The sequence below is a fragment of the Gorilla gorilla genome, chromosome 8, assembly GCF_029281585.2.
Source record: "Gorilla gorilla gorilla isolate KB3781 chromosome 8, NHGRI_mGorGor1-v2.1_pri, whole genome shotgun sequence".
NCBI lineage: Eukaryota > Metazoa > Chordata > Mammalia > Primates > Hominidae > Gorilla > Gorilla gorilla.
Window position 1 is genome coordinate 130,606,680 of NC_073232.2, and position 19,800 is coordinate 130,626,479.

The 19,800-nt window shown below is 38.3% G+C and overlaps 1 protein-coding gene across 3 annotated transcripts in view; it reads right to left on the reverse strand.

The window, feature by feature from the left end:
- The window catches only part of FAM204A (family with sequence similarity 204 member A), a 32,549-nt gene extending 12,988 nt beyond the window's left edge, over positions 1 to 19,561 (reverse strand). The window contains exons 1-8 of one of the 3 annotated variants that reach the window (XM_019035451.4): positions 19,488 to 19,559; positions 18,943 to 19,145; positions 14,443 to 14,621; positions 13,395 to 13,636; positions 12,766 to 12,853; positions 12,608 to 12,638; positions 12,326 to 12,425; positions 3,418 to 3,507 (exon numbers count right to left, since the gene is read on the reverse strand). In XM_019035451.4, the coding sequence (XP_018890996.1) occupies positions 3,418 to 3,507; positions 12,326 to 12,425; positions 12,608 to 12,638; positions 12,766 to 12,853; positions 13,395 to 13,636; positions 14,443 to 14,455 (564 nt within the window). In that variant the 5' untranslated portion in view covers positions 14,456 to 14,621; positions 18,943 to 19,145; positions 19,488 to 19,559. Of the gene's footprint in view, positions 1 to 3,417; positions 3,508 to 12,325; positions 12,426 to 12,607; positions 12,639 to 12,765; positions 12,854 to 13,394; positions 13,637 to 14,442; positions 14,622 to 18,942; positions 19,146 to 19,487 lie in introns of all 3 variants that reach the window. The other 2 variants (XM_063710538.1, XM_004050171.5) reach the window with 2 other exon arrangements.
- Between the last annotated feature and the right edge of the window lie 239 nt (positions 19,562 to 19,800).

The following is a 19,800-nucleotide window of genomic DNA, read 5'->3' on the forward strand; positions in this document are numbered from 1 at the left end:
GAAAGGTAAATAGGAAATCTTTTTCCAAATTTCTCAACTTTTTGAAAGTCTGAAATAATTGCAAAATATAAAGGGTGTTGTTGTTTTTTTAAGTAAAATGTGTTCAACTCAAAACTTCAGCATTACTAACTCTACTAAAAGGAACATAGAACCTGCAGTAAAATAAATGCTTCTCTGTGAATTCCCCTTGTTTCAGATGGGGGTACTAATAAGCAGAAAAAGATAAAAAGATGGACAGTTGTGCATGGATCACATGGAGTCCACATTTTAACCCTGAAGACTAGGCTTTCCCTTACCTTTTCCTCTTTTAGCAAAGCAAAATCTGAGGAAACTGACTGACTTGGGGGATTCTGTTGGTCAGTCACTTGCTACTTGGAAGAGATCACACAATACGCGACTCTGGGATCTTCCAAAAGGAAGACTGGACAAGCAACAGCAATAGGACACCAGCTTGTTGAGTCCTGTGATCCTAAAGAGACCAGCGAAGAGAAAAAATCCATACCATTTCTAAGAACAATAGGGCAGCCATACTCTATGTCCCTGCTGGTTTTTCTTATGCGCCTGTCTTACGCTTTACTCGGAACTATCTCACAGACTCCAGAGCAGCTAGCATCTAACAGCAACTGGTAACACATTTCCAGAATTGTTAAAGGGATTCAAGAGACACTTGTTCAGCATACAGCAGGACATGGAATGCTTTATCATCACTAGTAATGCACTTAAGTATCAGTTATCTAGAAGGTTCTGTTTCTGATCCAAATGAGGTAGATATTCAGACCAGACTGCCACCACCTTCTGCATCCCTAAGGACTAGTTACTGCTGCCTTGTGTGCTTTTCAGTCCCTGAAAACTCCCTTAAATCTTGAGCCACTCCTCACTATACTCCCCCATCCTTAGAGCCATGAAAGGTTATCTACACATTGGAGTCTCTTCCAACCTCACAGGTACTGCCCCTCCCTACCATTTCCTGACATTTTCATGGTCAAGTCTCCAAAATTTGGAGATTAGATATTCTACTGGTATAATTTTGCTATACTTTCAAGTACAATTACTTGAAAGTATATACTATACTTGAAAGTAACTATACTTCCAAGCTGGATAAGAAATGAAGCTACTATTTCTAAAAGACTTTCTATGGAAATAAAAGTTCCAGGTGCCAAAAGAGTCTACTTACTAACAAACAAAAGATATTACGTTTGTTGAATAGAATTTTAAAGATGATTTTTGGCACAGAGCTCTTCATAGGGAGAAGGACTCCTAGTTTATTCATATTGAAGAAGCCACTGTAATAACAACTAACACTGAAATCCTACTGAGTTTATGGCACCATTCAACACACTTTCAAATTCACTTTATTAAAATGAGATACCTGTACCTTTCTATTCCAAAATAGATTAATAAAATGCTGTTATACACAATGAAAGCTATACTCAGTGAATCAAAATAAGGCTACCTTAGAGATGAAACAGAGTAATAGTCAAACTGCAAGCACAAGAACTTATAAGATGGGAAGGGGAGAACTGTATCTTACAAGAAAAAAAACAAACAGTAGAAATACTTTGTGATCTATCTAGCACTTTCACTTCCGGGTACATACACAAAAGAACTGAAAGCAGGCATTCAAACAGATATTTGTACGCCAATATTCATAGCAGCATTATTCGTAATGGTCAGAAGGTAGAAGTAACCCAAGTGTCCACCGAAAGATGACTACATAAGCAAAATGCAATACAAACCCAGAATGTAACAAGTACATACAATGGAGTATTATTCAGCCTTAAAAAGGAAAGGAATTCTGACACGTGCTGCAGCAACATGGAGTAAATCTGAGGACACTATGTTAAGTGAAATATGCCAGATGCAAATGGACAAATATTAAATAATTCCCCTTATATGAGATACCCATAGCAGTCAAATTCATGGAGACAGAAGAGTGGCTGTCCAAGGCTGGGTGGAGGGGAGAATGGGTACAGAGGTTAATGGGTACAGAGTTTCAGTTCTGCAAGACAAAAAGTTTTGGAGGAGGGTAGTGATGGTTGGACAGCAATGTAAATGCACTTAATTCTACCAAACTGCACAGCTAAAAATGATTAAGACAGTAAATTTTATGTTATGTACATTTTACAATTTAAAAAACCTTATATAAAATGTCAGCTTATTTTCTGAAAGGCCATATAACTGCCATTTATGTTATTTCTTGGCTATTTCCCTAAATGAAGTCCATGGCTTTATAATTTCCTTTATATTAGTCATTAATATATATTCTCTCTCTCACACACACACAAACACATACACACACATTAAACACAGAAGTATTTAATGTGACAAATGATTTTAAAAGGTTTAAAGAAAAAAAGATAATTTCTGAATCCCCTTTCTGAACTTGTTTTTACCCTACGCCAAAATAAAAAATTCACAAGATACTTAAAGCCTGCAGCCAAAAAGAAAAAGACAAAACGAAAAATGCAAAAATCACAACAAACATCCATCCACAGTAGATATTTTTACATCAGATATAATGATGGAACAGTATTTCCATAGAAGAATTTGCTGAAATCACAGTTATCTCTGGTCTCAGTTTAGGATAAAAAGTCCACCTGCAAGTCAGAATAGTGAGTGTGGCCAGTAATTTACCCAGATAACCCATGATGCTCTCTATGTAACAAAACACTATGGAGTAGTTAAAGTCTGAGGTGAAGGAGGGAAGGATCAAGGCACTAAAAAAAAAGACTATGGTGGAGATTTTTTCCTAGAAAGGAAATTAGGAATTACAAAGCAACAACAATAATAACAAAACACATGCCAATATGAGCTCTTTAATCTATATTGACATTAATTCTCAACTGGGGGAATTTGCCCACACCCCACCTCCAGGAGTATAAGTCAGAATCTTCTTGTGGCCTTCTGTACTTGGCAAAAGAATACCCAATATATCTATTAGTTTTATACTATAGAAAAAAAGAAAAAAGACCCAAAATTCTTTAGGGCTGAGGGGGATGTGCTGAGCAAACAGTAAGAAAGCATTTTACCAAGGGTTAAGAAAAGGTTCAGGGATGTGGCCTTAGAATACACAGTTGCCCTCAGAGTTCAAATGAGTTAAAGATGCAAATGGAAAAGAAAGCTTGCATTTTAATCATACCTGAAACAAACCTCTCTGATCCAGGTAAAATCTAAGGTTCAGTATCAATCATGGATTATTTCTAGCAAGTTTTAGACCAGAATGATTTAAAAACATTAAAGACAAAATAAAACCTAGCATTTCAAAATAAATGACAGAATAAGAGAGAAGAAAATGGACAAAAAGGAAAACCTCAGATGAAATATTTTAATACTGAACTTATTAATGATCATAAAAAGAATACAAATTTATTTTAGAAAATTTGAAAATACAGAAAATGTGTAACCCTTTTGACTCACCTCTCGAGTAGCTAGCTGGTTGCTGAGTTCCTCAGCCTTCTCAATATTCCACTCCTCCACAGCCTGGTCTATCCTCTTTTCAAGGCCTGACTAGAAAAAAAAGAAACCTAAAATTAAGGGCTGGAAGGAAAGCAAACATTTGCTAGCCAAGACCATGTCACAGAATTATACTGAATGTGTTACACATGTAGACCATTAATTCTCACAAGAACACCAGAAGGTAGCTGCTACCATTCCCATTAGTACCAGAAGGCTGAGACAGTAAATGGCTTACCTGAGGTCATGTAACTTCTTGAACTAATAAAAATAAGACGCAAATCCAGATTTTTGTGAATCAAAGCCTATGCTTTCCCTTAATAACAACAATAATGTTAATGATAACGATAGCTAAAAATTATGGAGTGTTTATTACGTGGCAGATTCTGGGCTTAATACTGTAAAAAAGCTCATTTAATTCTTATAACAACTCCATGAATAATAATGCTATCCTGTTTTAAAGATGAGGAAACAGAGCCCAAGACTCCTGAACCTGGCCAAAGCCAGCGTCTGTAGGTAGTAAAGCCATCACATGAATTCAGGTTTGCTCAGAGCCTGCATTCTCAACCACAAGTTTCTTCTGTCCCTTTTCTTACTGCCCATTCCTATAGCTCAAGACTTTCAGTCAATAGCCTCCACAGCCTTTGACTATGACCATTAGGCTGAATATTAAACAGCAGAGGAAAATTATACATAAGAATGATTTTATTTTCTTATGTATATGTTTTTATTTACTAAAGATACTTCAGGAAATCATAATTAATATTTTCATGGGATTACCAAACAGACTAGGGTAGAATGCATTACACATTTATAAAAAAGATGCTTAGACTTAAATAACTGGAGTTCTAGCTTGTGAAAATAGTTGTTACAGATAATAAAAAATTTAAAAGATGGTCTAATATATGCTTCTTACAAGCAAATTTTATCCCAACAATGGCTTATCTAGTCCTTTAACTTCCACATTCACAGTTAATACTCTACCTCTTACAGACTTCTCCTCCTTATTTAATAACAGAAGTCCTAAGAATGTCTCTTCCATCAGTCTATTGTTTGAACATGCCAATCAACTGAGAGAATTTTGTTCCTGTGTAGCCTTTGTTGAGATGAGATGTAAAAAATAACAACATAATTTGCCTAAAAAGATTACAGAAACAAAGACCAGTGACGTTGTCACTGATGTCTGTTGCTGAGAGAAGACGATTCCTTCTCACAGACCCCACCTAAGTACTTAATACCTGCAAGGCCAACAGACTTTTCTGCTTGCTTTCCTGTGTAGCTGGAGACCATTCAACAGCGCTTCATAGTCTTTGACCTGAGGCCATACAGATCTAATGCTCACCACTCATTCTTGTCCTGTGATCATCTACCAGTCTCCAGAAACATCCCTTTCTTCCATTTCTGCAGAACTCTTCTCCTGATGGTCCAAACAACACCCTGGGACCTCTAACTTGATGCACTTCAGAAATCTATACTCTAGGCCAGTGCTGCTTCAGTCGTGGCCTCTGTACCAGATCTGGTCTGTACACAGTGCCAATCCATGAACTGTTTATTTTGGTCCACGTAAAGATAAGGAGCTTGTGCCAGAATACAAATCAGCTTCATGACTAAACACAGTTTTGTACTGGCCGGCATGTTGACACACACCTTTAGTCCCAGAGCTACTAGCGATGCTGAGACAAGAGGATTGTTTGAGCCCAGGAGTTTGAGGCTGAAGTGGGCTATAATCACACCACTGAGGTTTAACCTGGGTGACAGAGCAAGACCCTGTCTCTTAAAAACAACAACAAAACAGTTTTGTCTAGATGGCTTTTGCTGGGGGTAGTCAGGGACAAGAATTTCTCCATAAGGAAAGTAGTACACTGAGTTACATTCAGGCACACACTCCTTATCTCTTTGTATATCAATGCACTTGGAGTAAGATTGCTGTATGTCATGTTATAGACATTGCCTGAAAGTTCCACCTCCACAACTTCATAATCTAGAATTCTACTCCCTGATACAATTCTTCCACTCACCCCAAGTCTTTCTACCTAATGCATCTGCTTTGCCTTTACTGGAACCTCATTCCCTGGCATGGTCCTTCAGTCCCTTCTTAGATACTCCTTCTCCCTCTCTAACTTGCAACCCACAATTACCATTATCAACTAAACTCTAAGCCAGTGGTTCTCAAAGTTTAAGTGCTGGACTAGCAGTATCAACATTACCTGGAAACTTGCTGGAAATGCAAATTCTGTGGAAAAACTCTGGGCTGGCGGCCCAGCAATCCATATGATTTTGATGCACGCTGAAATATATGTCAACTGTGTTTTTTTTTTTTTTTTTTTTTGGTGACACAGTCTTACTCTGTCGCCAGGCTGGAGTGCAGTGGCGCAATCTCAGCTCACTGCAACCTCCACCTCCTGGGTTCAAGCGATTCCCCTGCCTCAGCCTCCCAAGTAGCCGGGACTACAGGCATGTGCCACCATGCCCAGCTAATTTTTTGTATTTTAGTATAGACATGGTTTCACCATGCTGGCCAGGATGGTCTCAATCTCCTGACCTCGTGATCTGCCTGCCTCGGCCTCCCAAAGTGCTGGGATTACAGGCATGAGCCACCACACCCGGCCGTGTCCTCATTCTTAAAACTACCCACTATCTCTTCTGGTTGTCCCTTAATCACAGTGTTCCTCAAGTTTCTGACTAGCATATTTTTCGTCTTACTTTTTACCCTCCCCAGTAATCTACTCTGTCCTGGAGCTTCAATTACTTTCTATGAGCTGGTTTAGCTCTCTAAATAATTAAAAACACCTGACTTCTCCCCTGTACCAATACCTACATCTCCAGCTACTTGCTAATCATCTTCACACTGAAGGCCTACAAAGGCAAGGTCTTCAATTTCATGATGTCTGTAACAAGCCCAACACTCGCTGCCCTGCTTCTCCTCCTCCTTAGTCACCCTTGATAGAATCCTCAGTTATCTTCAATGCTTCCAACCCCTTGCTCCTATCTGAACTCTATTTTGGCAAAAGTCTCTCATTTCTTCCTTCTGTGCTTCTTCAGGGACATGCGATCCCTTATTTGGAATATTGTAACCATCTCCAAACTAGTCTTCTCTTTCTGAAACAGGCATCATGTCATTACCCAGCTTAAAGCATTACTTCATATTCCCTCTGAATAACATCCCACTCCCTTCACAGTGGGGTCCCCAGATGCTTTCTCAACCCCATCTTCAGCAATTAAAAAGCTATGCTTTTTAATCTCTGGTCACATTTACCATTTTCCTAATGTTCCCTGTGCCTCTGATGTGCTTCTCTTTGAAAAATATTAATCATCCCTTTAGGCTCACATCGAATGTTACCTTCTCTATCTATGCAGAGCTCCTCAGCCCTACATTCCTATGACCCCATCACCCTCCCCAAACCCCACACCAGGCTCTCCACTCTGTGCTGTTGCTGTACCTTGTGTCCCTTCAGCACCTAACTTGTCTGACACACTACAGTGAGTTGTGTATTCTCCCCTCTTGGGTCCTATACTCAGTGAGAGCAGGCTGTGTGTCACTGGCTTGGTGTGTCCCAGAATCCACCCCAGTTCCTTCTACATAGAAGACATTCGTTCAGTCTGTGCTACTGAGCTGATATTCACACTGCCGTCATCCATGTTTGCATTCACAGTGAAAGGACCCCACTCAAACTGGGAACATTTATTACATACCAACTACTCTGAGAAGCTTCCAAGAGAATTCACAACTGTAATATTGAAGTAATAACGCCCCTATGGTTAAAAAAAGGTACACGTATTGTACTCATTTATATATACATCTATCCTGGTACTAGAATATATACATTCCTCAAGGGCATGGAGAGTATCTTCTCCATCTTGGGCTCCCAGAGCTTAAAATAGTACCTGCACCTAGAACTTTATTTAATTTTTACTGAAAATAGTTATTTTCTTTAAAAAATGTAAATACAACAGCCTCACTTTCCTGTGCAGAATATTAACCATCGCCTCGAATGTCACTGACACATATTTGTATGTGTCAAAATCTATTTGTACAAAACATTAATATCAAACTACAAGTTTCCTTGCACTACAAATTCTTGCATAGCCTGATACCTCAACTCAGAACTTCTCCAATCTCACGCAGGGAAGCAATCAAACTAGACCTGCTCCAACCATTCATCTCAACAACCTGCTCACTAACAGCTTCCATTCTTTTGCCTGTCCATTCCCCCAGCCATTAAGATCATAATCTAAAGGTAATAGCATATTACAGTGGAAAGAGCACAGGACTAGAAGACAGGAGATGTGGTCAAAGCTCTGGGTAAATGACATACTTGACTCATAAGCCTCTGTTTCCTCAAAGATAATAAGAAGACTGGCTTGAATGAGTAACCCTCCTAGAAATAAAAATTCTAAGTTTCTATCACATTTTCAGCTTTGTTTTTAGCCCTTTTCTCTTTCTGACAATTTATTTAAATAACGTGTACTACCTTCTTTTAGCTCTGAAAAACTCCTGGTTCCATGTACACCCAAACTTTGTTTCCATAAGAACTTATTAACATTCCAAATACACTCAAAACACTTAGTAAAACATTCCCATCTCCTTAAAGACTGTAAGTTCACAGCAGCTCACAAAGAGCACAGCTGGCAAGGTCAGACCTAGGTTCAGACTAGCTCCTCCACTTACGAACTAAGCAACCCTGAGTGAGTTTCTAAACCTCTGTGGGTTGCAGTTATCTCACATGCAATAAAATGAGAATAAAACCACATTCTCCGCAAGATTATGATGAGTCAAAGAACATATATATAGAACACCTAGCCACGTTTTTAGAATATAGTAGTCATTCAATAAATAATAAGGTGCTCCTATTATTAAACCTAAATATCAGGATACCATTATTGCAAAAGAGAAGGCTTATCTCTATAAGGCTACAGACTGCATTATACTTCTTCAAGCTCAGACCCAAGTACAAGACCCAAGCATTCCACTTTGTCAGTAAGCAATCTCATGAAATAGAGTCTGAGTATTAAGGCTTTTTGAAAAGTTTTAAGGTGGACTCAAGAGTAGCCTTTATTTGACTTATCTAGAATGTCTTCCATACTATAGGAGTGGCAGGAGGCACAGAGGAGCTACTGATAGCCTGCAGCACCCTGGTGTGCTTCTAAGTTGCCTTTTGGCTAGAATCAAAACATAATTTATGATATATCTCAACACAGACAAACCTAGGAATGGCAATTTGGCCACGGGTGAAAAATTTATCTAAACGAAGTATCTAACCCACGAGGCAACAACTGCCAATTAATTAAGTTTTACTATAGATGTCAAGAAGACAGGACTGCAAATATCTAAGAAATGTATGGGTACTTGGTTTAACATTGTGGGCTAACATCTATTATGTGCATATGTAGAATATCTTTTATATGTGGTTAAAGCTTTTAAAGTCAAACTATACCACAATATATTTATACGAAAATTCTGCTATTAAATATTTATTCAGTTAATATATTCAATTTTTAAAGCTTAACACAAATGAATTATCCATTGAAGTTTGCATTACTGAACCTAAATATCTAGGAAAAAATGAGGCAATCTCTTCATAAAGAAAGGCAGTGGAGGGGCGGAAGAGGTACTTTCATACATAAATGTAAATCATATATTTATTCATAATTTTGTTAACTTTATATATATATATATATATAATCATACCCACTTAAAATCAATTGAGTCGGCTGGGTGTGATGGCTCATGCCTATAATTCCAGCACTTTGGGAGGCCAAGGCAGGCGGATCACAAGGTCAGGAGTTCGAGACCAGCCTGGCCAATATGGTGAATCCCCATCTCTACTAAAAATACAAAAATTAGCTGGGCGTGATGGCGCACACCTCTAGTCCCAGCTACAGGAAGCTGAGGTAGAAGAATCGTTTGAACCTGGGAAGTGGAGGATGCAGTGAGCTGAGATTGCACCACTGCATTCCAGCCTGGGCAACAGAGCAAGACTCTGTTTCAGAAAAAAAAAAAAAAATCATATGAGTCAGGTAAATAAAAACCAGGTTCAGAAAAAATCTAGATTTGGGACCAAATGACTTGGGTTTAAAGTCTCATTTCACTTCTCACCTGGTTTGTTTTCTTAGGCATATTATGCTGAGCTTCAGTTTCTTTATCTGTATTATGAGAATAACACTGGACCTATCAACCTACCCCACAGAAAGCACATAGGAACTGTGAGGCAATGGTTTGCAACTGATACCAGGGGATCTTCATGGTACCACTACAACACTCCCCATACCTCTCTCACCACACCCCTAAACCTCCCTCTCCTATACCTCGGCCCTCCACATCCCTATGCCCCTCCCTCCACCCAGCCTTTTAACTGATCTATGTATTGGAGAACCATGTAAGAGTCTGTTTGGAAAAAGCACTCTGCTAAAAAAAAAAACAAACAAACAAACAAAAAAAACCAAGTTCGAAAAAGCTACACTATACAATAGCAGTTTCCTCTCATAAAAAACTTGAAAAATTCATCAAAGACATTGTACAATTACTCTAACATTTAATAAAGTACCTCTGGTTTTTCATGCCAAAAAGTATCCATTAGGTATACATAAAACTACTTCAATAATGACTGCTGACTAATCAAACTGATTCAACTAAAGAATACTTGAGACATTTATAGTGAAATTAATGAGTGAAATTTATTCTAAAGAAATTCCCACAGATTCAAAATAATTATGTTATGATTACAGAATTACTAGTAAGTCCCAGAACTGCTGCCAGAAACACAATTATAGCTGTATTTAATACAAAGAACACTTTAAAACAGCTTTGGATATTAGGAAGATTATGTTTAAAAAATACAAGCCTCTGCATTGTCTGAGAGGCAGGTGACAGCAGTGCTGTAAACAGACATTCTTGGTTGAGCAAGTTTCAGCTTGGCAGTGTTCCAAAAAAGAAAAAAGGGGGGAAAAAAAAGACTGCATGATAGACACATATTAAGAAGTTTGTTTTGTTTTACCATCCTAGAGGGTTGAGTGAATACAAAATAAAAAGGTTCTCTCAGATATGGTAACAGATTAGCCTCTGCTCCAGAGAAACAAAATAGTGGATGGAAATTCATGCTAGTTTTGTTCTAACTGCATCACAGATTTTCATAATCATCTCTAGATTTCATGAGCAGTCGCTACTATGTGCTGGACTTACATTTATTTAGTTTTTATCTCAGCATCTCCAATGTGGACACTCTTTAGTTTATTTACTCTGTTGGATTTGCAGTAGAAACTTTAGGAGGACAGCCAAAGGAGTACCATTTAAACCAACGATCCCAAACCAAAGAATGAGTAGGAACCTGCTGGCATGCAATTATACTGAACTACCAAGAGAATAGGAAACATGCAAGAATCGGGCTTCACTAAGTCCTTCCTTTCCTCTTATGCTTGTGTTTATTTGTGGAATATTAAATGCAGGAAAAATCCTAGACAGATAGAAGCCTAGCCAGCTCAGGCTCCTTGTTTAGAAAACTGCCATAACTTCCTTAGCCAGATGTAATTTATATGGATGAATATAAATTACACGCAAAATTCTGTTTTGACAGTTCCTTAATGTGTGCACCCTCAATAACACAGTACCATGTAATGATGGATTTAAAATCAGAGATACTTTAAAAGAAATACAGATGGATCAGAAAATGACAAAGGTCTCTAGGTACACACATAGTCTACAGCAATGATCCATGAAAGAGGCATCTGTCTATTACACACAGGATACAATATACTTGGGCTTCAACTAGCCCCCTGAGCCTCCAGCTCTACCACTCGGCACTTGATTTTCACGCTCCAACATTTCCCTGTGTGAACAAGTGAGTTACTCATTCACACAAGCATCTACTAAGTATTAGTATGTCTAGAGACTGACAACTACAAATGTGCATCTCAAGGTCATTATACTAACCAACAACTCTGCTCCTGCTTTCCAATAACACTCAAGTCCCAAACTGAACTTTGGCTAGGTCCCACTCTCAATCCTTTCCCTTCCCCAAATTTCTCTTCGTAACATCACTATCCACACCACTGCTTAAGCCAAAGCTTTGAATGATTCTCTCTCCTTCCATACGCCCCAAACCCTCCCTATCACCTAGCAAGCAATCCAGAGGCAAACATCATCAATTTTACTTCTACAATACGCCTCAAATCCATCCACTTTTTTCCTTCTTCAGCAGAACCATTCTGGTTCAATTCATCATCATCTTATGCCTAGAAGTCTCTTAACTGTTCTGTTCTCATCTATTTTTGCTGCCTCACAATCAGTTCACCAGGTAACAGTCATACGAATCTTTTTAACATAGGTCATGTCATTCCCTTGACTTAAAAGCCTTTATGACTCTCAACTGCATTGTGAATAAAACCCATTTCTTTACTAAGCCTTTTGAGGTCCTACACAATTTGGTCACTGACTGCCTGCCTCTATAATCATATAGTGGGCTACCCTCCTCCTCGCTGACCCCATTCCAGCCAGGCTGGCCTTCCTACAGTTACTGGAATGTCCCAGGATGACTCTTCCCTAGGATCTTTACCCATGCCTCTGCGCTAGCATTCTTTATATAGACAGTTTTTTCCATCCTTCAGCTCTCAGTGACATGGCACCTTCTATGAAAGGCTTTCCCTGACCATCCATGCTAAAGTGAAGCCCCCATTTTAATATTTTCACAACAACCTGTTCTTTCTCTTAACAGTTTTTTAATAATTTGTAACTATATATTTACTTATCTAGCACCCTTTTTGGTATGCAGTAGGCATCTTTTTAACTGAATGAATTAATGAGGACAAGTACTTTAGGCGAGGCTAATCACAAACGTATCCTACTAGCTGGTATAAGATGCAATAACAAAGATATTACCTTCTCAACTTTTTTCCTTTTAACAGGCGGGTCAAATCTATCATTGACTCCAAAATACTGAGTAAGCTCTTTCCACTGGGTTTCATTTGAGGATGGTTCACTAAAAGAAGATAGTAAGTTTTGTTTTATACAATATATACTGTCTTTGCTTTTACTGTTTTTAATCGGTTACTACAATTATACTACAATTACTAGTTCATATGTTTGATTACTATCAGAAACAATTAGTTCAACAATTTCTACAATGGCCTAAAATAGAAAACTATTTTAAATTCTACCTACCTATGAAATTCTTTTTCCTTCTTCAATTTATCTGAAAAGAATTCACAAAGTGTCAATACCTAACTTCAGTAATTTCAAAACCATATTTTAAAAAAATGGTTAAATTCAGTCACAACTTAGCATTAGCACGACTAACAACCTGAGTTAAAACAAAACACCTTTTCTGGAGCGTTTTCTTCTTTTCCCTCTGAATCTTGAGGTTGTGCTTTTCTGTTCAGAATGTTTTTTATGCAATTCTTGAAATTTCTATGTAAAAGAAAAAAAAATTGAGAAGCAAATATACTTTCCAGAAAAACATGCATTTAAAAAATAATGAAGTAATAAAACAATTATATTTCAGCGTGTATAAAGATACCAATTTAATGATGGTAGTCAGTTCTTGAGATGCTCTATTCTCTGAGACTCACAACCTGAGTTTTGATATTCACTTGTTTTGAAATAAGTCATTTCATAATTTGAGAGTGAAGCTCATGTAGGTAACAAAAAAGATAAATAAAAGATAAAATAAAGACAGAAACTACTCATGTACCACGCTAGGCAAACAGCTAATACTACATAGTGGTTTGGGTTTTTTTTTTTCTCCCCCTTCGTCTTTCTATGAAACACAAAACAAAATAAACGCAAGTATCTAAGTGGCCGATGCCTCAGAGAACAGTAAAAGCATTCTGAGTCCATCTCCCTCCCTGTTAAGTCCCAAGAATACATGCACATTCTGACCAGGGCAGAGACACACAGAGGCATGTGCACACGCACGGGCTGTAGCAAGAGCATTTCAGAGAAAACCTACATTCCACATATCTATGGGAATTCCAGAAGGACACTCTTCATAGGCATTTACATTTGACTCTGTTTCAGTTTTTGGTTCATCTGTTGAGAAATCTACGATTTCTGTTTCTCTGATGCTCTCATCCTCTTTATCTTCCTGTAAATTAACTCCAGAGTTCTCCAACGTAGCTTCATCTTCCGAGTTTGACTCAGCATCACTTTCATTTAGGCCAGGAGGTAGCAGCCCACTCCACATCTTTTCTTCTATGAGGAAAAAGATTAATTTACACATGTAGAATAACCATAGAAATAATTTGAAGACCATTAGAAGACATTCCAGGTGCCTAATAATTATAACAATGGTTTGGGAACAGTCCATCTAAACTTTTTTTTTTTAATCTAAAATGGCATAGAATGAACCTGTTATAAAATTATTAAAATCTTCCCTTGTGTAAGTAAAAAAAAAGTTTAGAAGTTTAAAAGCTGTTTAAACAAGTTTGTTACAACATACACCTATAGGTAAAGAAAATAGAGCCTTGATTCTCTAATATATGAGTAGTTCTGTCTAAAAAAAACATGAAATTCAGTAAAGCATTGCTCAAGAATGTTAAAAACCTAACAACATACTTTGCAAGCAATTTAGGATTAAAATACCATATTTGAAGCTATACCAATTAGAGAATAAAACTGCATGTTTCACCTATATTTAATGGACAAAGCTTTCAGAGGGCGTCTTGTCTAAGGAGCAGAAAAATAACTAAAGGAAAAATTTTAAGCTACATAAGTAGTTGGAGGAAGGTATCATAGTAAAAAGGATATTCTACTTTTTAGTTTAATACTGTTTGCTAAAATAATATTAAATGAAATATAATCCTAACAATTAAACAAAAATGTACAGCTTTTTAAAGTAACAATACTATATTTGGGAAACTACTGGTCAAGTTCAAGATAATATTTAGCATTAGCTATACAGTCCATTAGTAGAGAGAACCATTAAGTTTAATAAAATGACTTAAAATAGCAGAATTGTTATCATTTGCTAAAAGTATAATACTCAAGTACATACTCACTATTGATCTCCATGGCACAGTCTATTTTAGCACATATATTGAGCCAAAACCAGTTCCTTCAAAAGATGCTTAAAATAGAGAAGCCGGTTGTACTGCTCATGATTTACTATCAATATGAAGGAATAAAATGGAAGGACGGAAATTTGTTTTGCAGTTTTCTGTCCCATATTGTGATTAACCTAGTTAAAAAACAAAGAAACAAACAAAAGAAACCACCATTCTCTCTGAGACAAATACATCAGGGATTTTGTGATAACAGATTTCTCTTATCTTTTAAAGACCTCCTTCCAGGTCCAAAGAATCAGATCTTACTTTTTGTGGCTTTGGTTCAGCCTCATCAGTTGCTGGCTCTCTGAAATATCCTCACCAAATATTCTGTTGGCTTTTTATGAGGAAGGACTCTGGCATCTAACTGCTCCAACTAGAATCTTAACTCTGCCACTACTAGTAGTATGAGGAAATCATTTGACATCTCTGACCCTCAATTTCTTTATCTGTAATGCAGGGATAATTATACTGCTTATAGGGCTATTCTGAGGATTAAATGAGATAAGCCCCTCAACACAGTGTTTAGGAGGTCCTAGGGGCTCAATAAATGTTAAGTTCTCTTTGCTATTATTATTTCTGTGGCCATGTATTACATTTTTATCATTTCTATTATGAGTGACAGGGTTCATAAGATAGTTTTGAAGTTTCTAATAATTGTGGTGCACTCACTTAGCAACTGATGCAATCATTTGCTTCCTTGATAGTCACAATCTGATGTGAAGTGTCTATAACAAATGTTAGTGTTTGGTTTTCTGAATGGAGGAATAAAATAAGGGCAAATTACTAGGAAGATAATGGTAACCTTAAGCCCCAAGATTCCTCATCTGCACAGGTCCTTCCAAAGCACTGTACCTAGTTTTCTATTCAGAATTTGCATTTCTTTGTTTAAAGGAAGAAACCCAAAGTTATATAAGCTCCAGGCCCCATAAAACCCAGATCTATCCCTAAATCTGTCTGTGGATTTTTAAAGTTGGGACAGCAGTACTCTTGAAATACTCCAATAGCACAAAAGACATCATGTAAAATATGCCAATATTGAAAAACACATGTCATGCTATTAATAAAAAAGATTTCTCCTGTTCTGAGAGCAAGGGGAAGGAAGCAGTAATAAGTTCCAGTATGACTTGGCCACTGCCATATACCTTTAGGCTCATTATCATTTAAGGACTTAAAACAGTAACAAATTTCAGGTTTGGATTTCTTAGCATCACTGGAGTCTATGTTAGAAATAACTCTTTCCCTTCCTGTCCATAAAATATTTTACATGCCCACTTATGTGCCAGACACTCTTCAAGACCCTGGGGACAGAAGTATATAAAACAGGCAAAAATCCCTAGCCTCACGAAATGACAGCTATACACATAGCAAGTTTCTGTTCAGTTTTTGAGCCAAGTATTCCTTGACCTGGACTTTAGATGTGACTGCTCATGAAACGTGTATGCCTCTCCAATGGGCAGTGGCACAGGTCTCCTACTAAACCACTGTTTTAGCATCTCTGCAGGGTGATAGTCTATGCTCTGGGCACCCAAACATGCTTCCCTCTGGGAAGCAGTCTCAGTTGCCCCAAAGAAGGCATGCTTTTTGCTGTTGTTGTTGCTAATCAGCCTTCAAGTAGTTAGGCATTTTTTATGGCTTTTTAAATTTTCTCAAAATTATATATTTTTAGCTCCTGCTCATGTGGCATTAAAAACTGTCCTCAGTGTGGCATCTGCCTGGTATGATAATTTCTTGAGTGTACCCAAAGGAAAAAAAATTAAAATAGTTTGAAAAAGGTGGAATCCACCTCTAAATCCAGGCAAAATTCAAATCAGGTAGGTTTTGAACTCCACTCCTTAAAACCTTTAGTCATGTGCCATTTTCCTGTGACTCTCAAAAAAACAAATACAAGGGAGACTGAGCAGTCACTGATAAACACGGATAACTGCTGCCACTCACTGTGCAGCCTGCAAAATGGAGTTGCCCGTGTAAGCAGCAGCCCAATTACAGATCAGCCAATATGGAGTGGCTGCTTAGTGACTTTTGCTTTGGACTCATGTTTCAAAACAGTCTTTCTATTCATAGCATATACTTGTCATTCACAAAGTTTCCAACTGGCACCATGTTAGGCCTCCTGTTATTCTTGTTTTGGCTGCTGTGGAGAATGATTCTCTATAAGTGTCTCTTACTTATGCCTTTCAGAGCGTATTTCTTTATTTTAAGGCAGATAATCCCAAGTTACCCTTTAACTGTGAAAATTCACTCAGCCTGTCTCAAGAAACGTGGAATATCAGAGAAACAGAAACTTAAATTTGTTTAGTATAGATTATAGCCAAGTCCATATAACAGCCAATGTATTAATTCATAAGCTTTCATTTTTTACCCTGCAACCCAAATAATTTTCAATTTAACCATTCATTTTAGCCCCAAGGAAAATGTAAACGACTCAGAATCCTTTTTCTCTCCATGGTTTTGAATATCACCTTCTTCATTTTACACACCCTCCACCTCTAGAGTTAAGATTTATTCCATCCCACAATTATCCTCAAAGACATTCTGTGTGTACTATGCAGAACACATCTTTAGTCCTGGGCTAACACAATTTGCCATGAACTGAAAATATTTATATACTGTCCTAGTCTGAATAACTAGGGTTTCTTGTTTGTTTGTTTGTTTGTTTGCCTTTGAAAACCACCCATTGTTATTATTTAGCATACTTGGTCAGATAACAATGAATCAAAAACAGGGTACAGTTCAGTGGTTCCTAATCTAAGTACGAATATAGTAACAGGAGTCTCTAAGCTAATTTCAAAAAGCCCAAACTATTTTATTTTTCCCCTCAGTAAGACTGTACCATTCACCATTACAGGAAAAGACCAATTTAGTGAAGCACTATTTTTCACATGTTAATCAGAGGTTCACTGGTAGTTATAGGTCTGATTTTTATCAGAAAAAAAATTCATAAATAAGGTTTAGTAGACACAATCTTTCAAAATAAAGCAGCCAGGGAGAAATCAAATCATAATAAAAACCGTTCTAGATTGTGCACTGGTTACAGGGGGAAAAAGTCTTCAAAGTTGGAAAATGGTTTCTAGTCCTAAGCAACATAATTAGGAGAAAGCCACTGCATTTGTCTGGGCCTCCATTCTTAAGCTATAAAATAAAGGTTTGATCAAATGATCTCTGAGATGTCTTACAGCTCTAAAATGCCTCTTTATGATTTTGATATTATAAGTGCCCTAAATGCCCAGAGTCACCTCACTCCTGGATGTATCACTCCATTCTCTCTAGCACTGCAATCCTGATTAGAGCCCAGTATCCCAGTAGATAAGGTTTCTCTCCTCTACCTAGCAACTCAGCCAAGAGGATGTTTTCAGAGAAACTCTGTACACTTCAGGACACTGAGAAGGGGAAGGAACCCTAGTTACAACAGTAAACACTAGAACCAGAAAGGGGAAACAAAGCAAGTCACTGCTGCACATGGCATACAGACAGTGTGGCAGGCCTTGGTTTTCCATTAATCTTCACAACAACTCTTCCACTAGGAATTACTATCTATATCGGCCCCTCCCCTACCGCCCCGCCCCCAATTTACAGATGGGATAACTGACTTGCCTAATGCATTCTGATCCATTTGTTTTACAAAAATAGCCCCATGGCTTTAGATTATGAATTTTACAGAGCAGAGTTGTAAGCGGGGACAAGGATTTGCGACTGGGGCTGAGAATGATCTTAGCCTATAATTACAGACTTGTTAAATTTGGTTAAGAATTTTTTTCTGTACTTTTTGAGTACAGAAAGCTATGCAAGATGCTATACTAAGTTGCATACATCAAAGTCAAAGTCACAGTCAGAGGTTTGAGTAATAATGTCATATTTTCTGGACAACCAGGCAGCTGCTTATAATCAAAACCCAAAAGATATATTTGAGCAGCTTGATGGGTAAATGTTTTCCATCTCTATTCCAGAATTTAAATTCCATTTTCATCGTATAAGGCTGTCTTATTTCCTATATTTTGTATTTGATTAGAAATAATTCCAGAAGCCTGAACTTCGTCTGATCTAAAATTAATTTCACTTGTATACTAATTATAAGCCACCACAATTATTTAACAATCTGAAGATTGTAATTTACATCATAATCAGAGTCTGTGACTTAAAAATAGTTACAATTTTCAAGCATGTTAACATCAACATTAACGTAAATATCCTATTTACTTTTATGAAATGAATGTGTTCCTTTTCTCAAAAAAGGTACAGAAAGGACAACTGAATTACAGGCCTGAGAGGAATCCAGAAAAACTACTTATTTAGCAAGATTTTGCATGTATTCAACCGTTTTAATTAAAGAGAGTGTTCGTTTACTTGAGGCCTGGAAAACATTTTCCCAGACCCAAGATCCTGCATGGAAAGACAATAAACCAAGTTAACAGTTCAAGGCTCATTTTAAGTCGATTCCGCTGTGAGAATACTTACAGGGTCCAAGATTGCAAGAGGATGGGTCTAGAAAGGTACACCGTTCCTGCTTGGCTGCACAACCCGGAATTCTGCAGGCTTTCTGGCGGCAATGCCACACTCCAATCCCAAAACAGAGAGAAGCCCCTCCCGGGCACAGAACTAAGCGCTGCAGATTCCGGCGAAGGATGTCTCTAGCCTGCTGGCAGTCCCATTAACTGGAGCTGTTTTCCGGAATACAGCAACTGTAAACGTGAGCCTGTTTTCCCTATCGACAGCCTCCTCAATCCCCTCTCACTTTGACCGGGGTGGGACGGAGAACCCCCTCCACATAACAGGCTGGGGAGGCCGCTGCGACGCCCCTTTCGAGGAAGGCTGAGGGCGGCCCCGCCGTCGCTTCCGCGGCCCCGGGCCGGGGGCTTTTCTAGCCTGCTCCGGGAGGCTCGGCCGAGGAGCTATGAGGCCGCCCATGCCGCCTCCCTCGGCTGCCCACAAGAGGCCCTCCCAGACTCATCATGCCGGAGCCCGAACCGGCGGGTAACCAACCCTCCATAAGCCGTACTCACCTGTCAGGAAGCAGTTGCCCAGCAGCCATCTTAGGACCCCGTCAACATCGCGCCTTCTCATTGGCTCCTGCGTCTCAACCAATGGGCTGGGGCCGTTCTAGCCCTAGGGTCGCCTTAGCAACCGGCCTCCTGGGGCTTCTCTTTTTAGTCTGCCCGAAGGAGGTGGTTCCTTTCTTTCTTTTTTTTTTTTTTTGTCTTTTATCTTGCCGTTTTCTCTTTCTTCCGAACATTTTTAAAGACTTTGTTCTTTCTTCATTCCCTGCTGTAGGCCAATGCGTCTGGGCAAGGAAAGGGCTGACATAGACCTTGAACT